The 11089-nt window shown below is 49.2% G+C and overlaps 1 protein-coding gene across 1 annotated transcript in view; it reads right to left on the reverse strand.

Moving 5' to 3' along the window:
- Positions 1-7785, reverse strand: part of LOC132889882 (protein TsetseEP-like) — a 33006-nt gene extending 25221 nt beyond the window's left edge. The window contains exons 1-2 of the mRNA XM_060926704.1: positions 7137-7785; positions 3816-3942 (exon numbers count right to left, since the gene is read on the reverse strand). Of these exons, the coding sequence (XP_060782687.1) occupies positions 3816-3942; positions 7137-7785 (776 nt within the window). The remainder of the gene's footprint in view (positions 1-3815; positions 3943-7136) is intronic.
- Positions 7786-11089: the final 3304 nt, after the last annotated feature.

Here is an 11089-nt window from a genome sequence, read left to right on the forward strand (position 1 = left end):
AGTCCTCTGCCTTGGTGTCGTACCTTCAGCAACCTCCTGACAGTGAAGACCTCACCACCATCTATGAACCTGGGAGGAGGATGGAATTTGTAGGGTGGAGACAGGGAACTGGAGACAAGGGGTTTGACTTGGGAGACATGGAAAGTTGGGTGAATACAGCGCATGGTTAAAAGCAGAGACAGTCTTTCAGAGGAGGGATTAATTACCTTGGAGATGGGGAAAGGTCCTGGGAGCCAATTTGCGGGAGACCGTCTTGAGGGGCAAGTGGCGAGTGGAGAGCATTACCCGCTGCCCCACCCGATTAGATGGGAGCTGCCGAGCAGTGTTTGTCGGCTTGCTCTTTAAATATCTTGACAGAACATGGGAGCTTTTTCCTGGTCAATGCCCATGTTCTCCTGCAGTGGCGCACAAACATCTGGGCAGAGGGCATGGCGACGACTTCTTCTTGGATGGGGAAGAGTGGTGGCTAGTAACCCAGAGAGCACTGGAAGGGGGAAAAACCTGTCGCAGAGGTGGGTAAGGAGTTGTGAGCATACTCTATCCAAGGAAGAGTCTTGCTCCAGGAGGCAGCATTCTTGGACACCATGCACCTGAGAGCCACTTCCAGCTCCTAGTTGGCCTGTTCTGTCTGTCCATTGGTCTGAGGGTGAAAACCTGAAGACAGACTGCGAGAAGCACCAATGAGTTTACAGAAAGCCTTCCAGAATTGGGCAGAGAACTGGGGTCCATGGTCTGATATGATGTCTGAGGGGAGTCCGTGTAGACGGAAAACATGGAGTATCAGCAGTCTCCTTGGCAGTGGGAAGCTTGGGCAGAGGGATAAAATGAACAGCTTTAGAAAAATGGTCGACAACAGTGAGGATACAAGTAATTGCCACCTGAATTAGAGAGTCCTGTGATGAAATCCAGGGCTATGTGTGACCAGGGCTGGTGGGGAACAGGAAGGGGTCTCAGCAGGCCGGCAGGGGGTCTGTTGCCAGTCTTGTTCCTGGCGCAGATGTTGCAAGCTGCCACAAACCTCTGGACATCCTCCTTGATGGATGGCCACCAAAAATGTTGTTGGATGAGTGCCAGAGTCCGGGCTGCTCCTGGGTGGCACGCCATTCTGGAACCATGACCCCATTGCAACACCTGTACTTGCACAGAAACAGGAACAAAAAGATGGTTAGGAGGTGCAATACTGGGCCCTGGGTCCTGCTCATGGGCCTTCTGGACTAGGGTTTCCACCTCTAACAGAGCGGCCCCCACCAGGCACTGTGGAGGAAGGATGGTTTCAGGGAGGTTGATTCCTCCTGGAGGGGAGAAAACATTCTGGACAAGGCATTGGGCTTACCATTCTTAGAGCCTGGGCGGAAAGAAAGTGTGAACTTGAAGTGAGAAAAGAAGAGAGACCATCAGGCCTGTCGAGAATTGAGGCGCTTGGCAGTCCTGAGGTATTCGAGGTTCTTGTGATCTGTCCATACGATGAGGGGAAGGTCTGACCCCTCCAACCAATGTCTCCATTCTTTCAAGGCCAGTTTAATGGCCAACAGTTCCCTATTGCCAACATCATAGTTTCTCTCTGAGGGGGAAAGCCAACAAGAGAAGAAGTAGCAAGGATGAAGCTTGTTGTCACTAGTCGATCTTTGGGACAATATGGCCCCCACCCCTGACTCCAAAGCATTGACCTCAACCACAAACTGCTGGAATGGATCTGGAATGGTGAGTATAGGTGCTGACATGAACCTTCGTTTGAGCTCGGAGAACGCCTTCTCGGCCCCTTCCTCCCAGCTGAAAGGGACCTTGGTGGACATTAGAGCCATGAGGGGCCTAGCCACCATACTAAAGTAACTGATGAATCACCTGTAGAAATTTGCAAACCCAAGAAACCACTGGAGTTCTCGCCGAGAGGACAGGGTGAGCCAGTCAGTAACTGCCTTGAGTTTCAGGGGGTCCATCTGAATCTGTGTGGGGGAGATAATGAAACCCAGAAAGGAGACAGAACTTCTATGGAACTTGCATTTCTTGGCCTTAGCAAAGAGTTTATTTTCCAGGAGTCGCTGAATGACCTGCCTGACGAATATGCGGTGTTCATCAAGGGAGCAGGAAAAAAATCAATACATCATCCAGATAAACAAAAATGTTAAGGTAGTCCCTCAGGACATCATTAACGAGGGCATGGAAAACCACAGGAGCGTTAGTCAGGCCGAACGGAACCACAAGATATTCTTAGTGGCTTGTGGGGGTGTTAAACACTGTCTTCCATTCGTCCCCTTCCCTGATCCTCACAAGGTGGTAAGCATTATGCAGGTCTAGCTTGGTGAAAATCTGGGCTCCCTGGAGTAACTCAAACGCCGTAGACATGAGAGGTAGGGGGTAACAGTTCTTGATGTCATTTAGCCCATGGTAATCAATGCAAGGGCGCAAGGATTTCTCCTTCATAAAAAAAAGAATCCTGCCCCTGCAGAAGAGGAGGGACAAATAATTCCAGCTGCTAAGGACTCAGTGATGTATTTATCCATGGCTTGCCTTCCAGAAGGAGAGTTAGAGAGAGAGAGAGAGTAAAGTCACTCCTTAGGTGGTGCAGTCCCAGGGAGAAGGTCAATTCCACAGTCATAGGGCCTATGGGGAGGAAGGGAAACAGCTTGAGACTTGCTGAACACAGGTTTTAAGTCATTATACTTGGGAGGCACGTTAGAGAGGTCAGGATATTCACCAATGGTGGGCTGGAGCAGCTCGGCGTGAGGGAGGGCAGATCTTAAGCATGATGATAAACAGAACTGACTATCCTAAAATGGTGTTGTTAGTCCAGTTGACATGGGGGTTATGTAGAGTTAGCCAGGGCAGACCAAGAACTATGGGCACATGGGGATTACTCATGACAAAAAACTGGATGGATTCAGAGTGGTTGCCAGAAATTCTTAAGGTGACCAGGGCTGTTCTATGGGTGATGGTGGTCAGACCAGTACCATTAATGTTAAGGACAGTGAGGGATGGGCTCAGAGCCAGTAGTGGAATCCCCAGGTGCTTGGCAGTGGTCAAGCAGATCAGGTTTCTGTCAGCGCCTGAATCAATGAGTGCCCGGAGGTCGTGGGGCTGATTGCCATGGATAATGACCGCTGGGAGTAGCGGTCAATTGGTAAGGGGCTGATTCTGGACATTGCCCACCAGGACCCCTAAACTCACTGGTGGGCTCTTCCTTTTAAAGGGCAAGATTGGCAGAAATGCCCCAGCTGTCCGCAATAAAAACATGCCATCATATCCCGACGGCGCTGTCGTTCCTCAGGTGAGATGCGGACTTGGTCTACCTGCATTGGCTCAGCGGAAGGAATAGGAGGCTGAGGGGGAGCAAGATTAGTCAGAGTTCTCTCTTTCACCTGCTGTCTGATCCAGGAGTCAATATGACTGGCGAGGTCCATGAGACTGGGGAGATCAGGTGGCAGTTCTCGTGAGACTAGCTCATCCTAGATGGAGTCTGACAGCCCATTCAAAAATGTGTCAAACAAAGCACTCATTCCAGCCACAAGATGCCGCCAAAGTGCAAATCTCAATTGCATAGTCAAAAGTGGACCGGGCACCTTGCCGCAGCCTCATGATTTCTCTTGCTGCCTCTCTGCCAGACAGAGAGCGATCAAAGGTTTGCCTCATCTCCTCTGTGAAATCCTTGAAGCTGATACAGCATGGTGTATTGGTGTCCTACATGGCTGTTCCCCACTCCCTAGCTTTGCCAGTGAGGAGAGTGATGGTGTAGACCATTCAGGAATACTCTGTAGGGAAGGCCAGTGGTTGAAGCTCAAGGGTTAGCGAGCACTGAGATAAAAATGATCTGCAGGTACCTGGTTCTCCATCGTATGGCTGTGGGGCAGGAAGTCTCGGCTCTCTGACGAGGGCTGGAGTAGGAGCTGGAGAAGCGATAGGTGGAGGGGGTTGTGCAGGAGCAGACATTTCTTGAAGCTGTTGTAGCTGAGTGGCAAGAAGATTGAGAGTGTCAGAGATGCCGACAAGGTTTTGATTCACCTGTTGGATGTCCTATTGGTGGGTCCCAAGGAGAGGTCCCTGTTTCTGCACAGCTGCTCTTAGCTGGGCGAAATCTGCTGGGTCCATGTTGGCCAGACTGCTGTCAGGAATGGTGAGCTGAGGTGAAGTGAGGACCCAAGAGCAGACTCAGAAAACAGGCAGTGTAAAGAGAAAACCTCTTTAATGAAGTAGATGGCAGAAAGGCAAAGGTACAATAGGGCTCAGGCAAAAATCAGTAGTCAAAAAAACAGGCCAGGAGGTCAAAAAAAAAAAAAAACACAGAGGAGCAAGTAGACACGATCTGGGACAAAAAAACAGGACAGAAAAATCTTCACAAAAACTGATGAACACAGGGACAAGGGAAATCCAGGCAGAGATAGCAAAAGACATGATTCAAAAGAACAGGCAGGCAAAAAACAGGGACAAAAAACTGGACAGAAAAACTTGACAAAAAACAAGGAGAAATTCAGGCAGGGGGAATCAAGAAGACACAAAAAATCTCCCTGTTTTAACTTGCCAGGGTACAGCCATTGAGCTGGTCTCATCCTATAAGTACCTGGGTTTCCATGTTGATGAACGTTTAACATTCAAGTACCATATTTCAAGTTTAGTTTCTAAACTTAGGGTAAAATTGGGCTTTTACTTTAGAAATAGATCTTGCTTCTCTCTTGGAGCCAGGAAACGCCTCGTGTCAGCAACCTTTCTTCCACTGCTTGATTATGGTGATGTACTGTGCATACATGCACCAGTTACATGTTTACATTCTCTGGATACTGTGTATCATTGTGCTCTGAGGTTTGTCACTGGATGCAAGAATCTGACCCATCATTGCACTTTGTACAAAAAAGCTGAATGCTCATCCCTGTCTGTTAGAAGATTCACTCATTGGTTGACTTTTATTTATTAGACTCTACTTGGTATGGTCCCATCCTGTCTTGGAAATTACCTTGTTAGGAATCATGGACATTATAGCCTACGATCCACTGGCTTTTTTATTCTGACTGTCCCTCATGTTTTCACAGAACTGGGGAAAAAGGCACTTCGCTTTGCTGCTCCCTCTGCATGGAACTTTCTGCAAGATGAATTAAAATTGTCAGATTTGATTCCTTTTGATAGCTTTGTTAGAATTCTTAAAACTACAAAACTCAAAAGCATTGGGCTGTCACTGTTTCTAATTTAGATGTTAAAATGTGTTACAGATGTTAATCTATCTCTGATATTTTTATTTATTGTATGATTGTTATTATTGTTTGTACTATAAAATCTGCTGCCTCTTGGCCAGGTTGCTTTTGAAAAAGAGATTTTATATCTCAATAAGCTTTACCTGGTTAAATAAAGGTTAAATAAATAAAATAAATAAAAACAATACTAATGAGCTGTAGCAAGGCGAGGAAAGTCTACAAGAGACAGTCTGGCAAATGGGGTAGCTCCAAACAGTTCTTAAAAAGCCCTGGCTGATGGGAAAGGAGTGGTAGCAGGTGTGGGAATGCCACTTCAGGAAATGGCCTTCAGCAAGGAAGGACTGTATTCCTGTCCTGGATCCGGCCTGGAGCTGGCGTGGAAGTCCCACAATCTAAGGCATGGATGGACTGGACTGGACTGTGACACCCTCCATGTTTTCATGTTTTCCAGTAGGAGATGTCAGACCAGTGATGAAAGACTCCTGAAAACCTCTGTGTTTTCCTACTTCACTGTCAACTGACTGCACTTAGTGCTAAGCAAATCTTCAGTAAACTTCCAAAAGCTGTGAGATCTGGCAGCAAGGAAAAGTTTATTGCACAGTTTGACATGACTAATAGATGGCTGGAACATTGGACCAATATTGTCTCCCATATGATAAGGAATCCCTCTTGCTGAAAAATGTATTTTGTACCTGACAGGGTAATGAAAAAGAATTTTGGTTTTTACTTTTACATAGTGCTACAGGTAAGATACTTGTTTTTAAATCTAAAACCCAAGTTAGTCACTGTAAGGTTATTACTGGATTTTATGGACATCAGAACTTTCCATCCGTCCATTATCTGTAGCCGCTTATCCTGTTCTACAGGGTCGCAGGCAAGCTGGAGCCTATGCCAGCTGACTATGGGCAAGAGGTGGGGTACATCCTGGAAAAGTCACCAGGTTATCGCAGGGCTGACACAGAGACAAACAACCATTCACACTCACATTCACACCTACGGTCAATTTAGAGCCACCAATTAACCTAACCTGCATGTCTTTGGACTGTGGGGGAAACTGGAGCACCTGGAGGCAACCCATGCAGACACAGGGAGAACATGCAAACTCCACACAGAAAGGCCCTTGCTGGCTGCTGGGCTTAAACCCAGGACCTTCTTGCTGTGAGGCAACAGTGCTAACCACTACACCACCATGCCGCCCGATCAAAACTTTCAAATTCCTTTAACATTTGCTTTTAAATTTCAATTAGTGCAATAACAGTATTGACCGACCACAATCTCTAGCACATGGGAGAGAGGAGAGGAGACAGCATCGATTTTATGCAGGGTCACTTTCAGGCTGCACTGACCATGATATGGTTAATTACACTGTTTAAAAAAGTTATGCAATTTTACAGTAACTCAGGTGGTTGGTTGTCAATTAGTAATTTTCTGATTACAGCTCACAGCTGACAGCACAGATTTGTCAGAAATGAATGGGAGATGGATGTAAGTACAGAAGGTGTGTTTATTAATAAAAGTGAAGACACGTAAAAAATCCACAATGGCAGGCAAACTCGTAAAATGGTGAAACAGGCAATTGGTCGAGTGAGGCACAAACAGACTCCCAAAGACTAGGCAGGAAAGAAACATGAGAAACAGGGAATCAGGAAACCAGGAGAACAATCAATGAACAAAGCTCAGTAAAGTGTCAGCAATGCAACTCATTACTTTGCAAGTAAGTGTGCTTTGACAGTCTTTATATAGGCACGCTGGTTGCGCCTTAATCCTTTGCAGGCGTGAGTCGTTTATGGTGCGCGCGCGCGCAAGAGAGTCCACTTGGTGCACATGCTATCCAGAGTGCGTGCAAGAGTCTATCTAATGCATGCACCAAGGCACACAGGTGTGACAGAACACCCCCAAAGAGCTCCCTCTGGGAGCTTAAATCCATTCTCTCTGGCCCCAGGGATGAGGGCCTGATACTGGATGCTGTGCCATCAGTGTGCTGTGCTGTGCCGATGTGGCACCGGATTCTTGGCTCAGGTGGGGGCTTGGGCTCTGGACTGGACATGGGTTTGGGCTCAGGACATGACTTGGACTCAGAATTGGATATGGGCTCAAGCTCTGGATATGACTTGGACTCTGGACTGGACATGGGCTCTAGTTCTGGACTGGATGTGGGCTCAAGCTCTTGACTGGATGTGGGCTCAAGCTCTTGACAGGGCTTGGGCTCTGGATTGGCCATAGCCTCCGTTTGAGCACCACTCTTGTCCTGGTCAAGGCCTGGTGGCAGGATTACGACATCTTCATAGCCAGGTGGCAGTGGGACCACAACATCTTCATACCCAGGCAGCAGCAGGATGACAACATCTTCATAGCCAGCTGGCAGTGGGACAATGACATCATCATAGCTGGGTGGCAGTGGGACAATGATGTCTACATAGCCGGGCGGCAGCGTGACAACAACATTTTCATAGCTGAGTGGCAGCGGGACAGTGATGTCTTCATAGCTGTCTGAGACAGAGGCCACCCCGTCAGCCTCTGGCGCCAATTCTGGAACTGGCTCTGGATCTGATTCTTGTTCCAGCACTAGCTCTGGTTGTGGCACTGGCTCTGGTGCTGGTTCTGGCATTGACTCTGACTCTTGCGCTGGCACTGGTTCTGGTTCCAGCTCTGGCACAGGCTCTGGCTCTTGCACTGGTGCTTTTCACTGTCTCTGGCACTGGTTCTGGCACTGGCTGTAGCATTGGTTTAGGCACTGGCTCTGACTCTGGCAGTTGGTGCTGGCTCCAGCTTTGATTCAGGTGCTGGCTCTGGGATTGACTGTGGAACAGACTGTAGGACTGGCTCTGGAGCAATAGCCTCCTCCACTGGCCCTGCATCAGCCTCTGGGAGGAGCTCAGGAGCAATGGCCTCCTCTGGCGCCGCTGCGTTGACCTCCGATGTGGTAGCCCCTTCCCAAAAAATTTCATGGGGTCCTCCTTCTCTAAATTGCCAGTCTCATGCAGGAACCATAGCATAACATGAAACGTGTGGAAGCTTTGCAGGCAAGGGCGTTCTACTCTTATGAGGTAATCGGCCCATCGGCGTGCTCATCCCGTGAGCCAGGAAATCATGCAGCTGACCTAGACAGGTTCTGGAGGCTTGGGCTCTTCCAGGTCAGTGTAGAAAAAAAAGCACACTGCAGGCTGAATCCTCGAGTGATATTCTTTTCCGTCATAGGGTGCCGAGGTGTCCATTCTGGAAAGTGGCCAGAAAAACATGGCTAGGGATTGAGGCACAGAAATCCTGGAATAGCATAGAGGGGCATGCTGGTTCATTTCTGCTACATCCATAGTGGCGAAGTATTCTATCAGCTTTTTTATTCTGTCAGGTTGGGGTTGGAGTTGGATGTAAGTGCAGAAGGTGTGTTTATTAATAAAAGTGAAGACAGGTAAACAATCTAGGACAGCAGACAAAATTGTAAAACAGTGAACCAGGCAATAGACCTAACCCATAACTATGTCATCACTTGTTTACCGCAATGCATTATGGGAGATACCCGGGGTCAGCTCTGCCGTATTGTTCACTTTCGCCTTTGTTAAACACTGCATTGTTCTGTCTAATTGGTTTTAACCATGCCTAAAGTGAATTGCTGTGTGCCTTACTGTTTCTCCACAACAAAGAGAACACCTAATTTGAGCTTTTATCAGCTGTCAAATGAGAAGAACAGAAGAAAGAAATGGTTAAGTTTAATCTGCAATGAAAACCTTTGTACTGAATCGAAATGGACAAGTGTTTGTAGCTTACATTTCTCTGGTGGGAAAAAGACATACTTAAACTGTGACCCAGCAATATTTCCATGGTCTGCAGAATGGCCTTCGGTTATAGAAATTATAACAATCGATACTGTTCATTGTCTGAAACTAGCGATATTCCAAAGCCTGGAAAATGAAGAAGCATTCTTTGGCTTTTGCTTCTCAAGGTGCTGAAGCACTTGGCAGCCAAACGAGCCTGTCGGATCGATAAAACTCCCAAACCACAAAGGGTTCTCTTTCGGGTATGTATAATGTTCAGTGTACCTAACTAGCGGCATTTATTGAAGAAAATGCATTTATACTGAACACAACATGGCAGATCGGCAGGTTTCCAAAGGTTTTTTTTGTAATGTTTCCAGATATCAAGTTTTATTTAACTAATCACTCATTTATAAATGTTTTGATGCTGTTCATCTGGGCCCAGGATCACTGTGGCAGCGGGGGCATGGTCAAGCATCGGTCTGTGACTGGAGGGCGGAGTCAGGGAAGGTAAGTGGCAGAATCACTACACCTGATGTTAATTAACCTGTTTGTGTGTCTTCCCAGCAACCACGCCCTATATAAGGAGAGAGAGAGCAGAGGAAGAGAGCTCTCTCCCCAACCAGACGGGGTGTGTGTGTGTGGCTGGGAGAGTGAAATCGTGACTGAAAAGTACGAAATAAGAGTTTTGGAACTCAGTTCTGGCCTGCCATACTTCTGTGCTCCACCCACCCGCTCTCATTCCTACAGTGGTGCCGAAACCCGGGATGGAGCACAGAGGAGAACAGCCCCATAGAGTCCTCCCCCTTCGTAGACCTGATCCACGCCCTCGCCACGGCCCAACAGAGCCAGCACCAGGCGCTGCTCGCCCTCTGAAAGGAGCAAGAACAATGGTTCAAGGCCCTGGTGCTGGCGCAACAGGAAGATCGTCAGGCGTTCCGGCACCTCTTCTCGTCGGCGGGGTCCACCACCTCCACGGGCCCACCCCACCTCACCCTAACGAAGATGGGCCCGCACGACAACCCCGAGGCCTTCCTCGCACTATTTGAACAGGCAGCAGAGGCCTCGGGCTGGCCGGTGGAACAATGTGCAGCGCACCTCCTCCCCCTGCTAATGGGCAAGGCGCAGTTGGCCGCACTACAGCTCCCCGCCAACAGCCGGCTGGTCTACGCAGACCTGCACCGGGCCGTCCTCCAGTGTGTGGGACACACCTCCGAACAACAACGCCAGCACTTTCACGCTCTACACCTAGGGGAGGTCAGCCGGCCATTCGCGTTTGGCCAGCAACTCCGGGACGCCTGCCGGCGGTGGCTGAGGGCTGACAACCGCGACGCCGAGGGAATCATTGATCTGGTGGCACTGGAGCAGTTCATCGTCTGGCTTCCCAAAGGAACAGCAGAGTGGGTCCAGTGCCATTGCCCGGGGTCGCTGGATCAGGCCATCAAGTTGGTGGAGGATCATTTGGTGGCTGTTCCCGTGGCAGGATCACAGATCTCCTCTTCTCCTCTCTCTCTCTCCCCCCCCCTCCTTCTGTGTCTCATCCTCACCCCGTTCCCCCACCGCGGAGGTGGGGGCCAGCTCCACCCCAGCCGTCCCGCCGCACCCGCGGTGCCCTCCCATTTCCCGCTTCTGTGTCGGTCTCTCCCCCCCCTCAGGTGAGTGAGCCCCAGAGCACCGGTGCAGAGAGAAAGCCCGGGCCGGTTTACTGGCGCTGCGGGGAGCCGGGGCACCTCCAGCATCAGTGCTCGATAAGGGAGGTGGGCGCAGTGGTCCGGATCCCCGACGCGCCAGGAACTGCCTTCGATTGGGCCGGAGCGTATTGCATACCGATGAGTATCCAAGGGGATACGTATCAGGCTTTGGTAGATGCTGGCTGTATTCAGACCTCAATCCACCAAAGTCTGGTGCAAAGCAAGGCATTGGGGGGAGCACAATTGGTGAAGGTGTTGTGTGTGCATGGGGATGTTCACAACTACCCTTTAGTGTCGGTCCACATTCTTTTTCAAGGGGAGAAATCTAGTGTAAAGGCGGTGGTTAATCCTCGCCTTACCCACTCGATAATTTTGGGGATTGACTGGCCGGGATTTCGGGAATTAATGACTCATTTAGTGAAGAGTGGGTCCTGCCATAGTTCAGCAGGGGGAGGTCCCGGTGTGGCAC

The sequence above is a fragment of the Neoarius graeffei genome, chromosome 8 (genome assembly GCF_027579695.1).
Source record: "Neoarius graeffei isolate fNeoGra1 chromosome 8, fNeoGra1.pri, whole genome shotgun sequence".
Taxonomy (NCBI): Eukaryota; Metazoa; Chordata; class Actinopteri; order Siluriformes; family Ariidae; genus Neoarius; species Neoarius graeffei.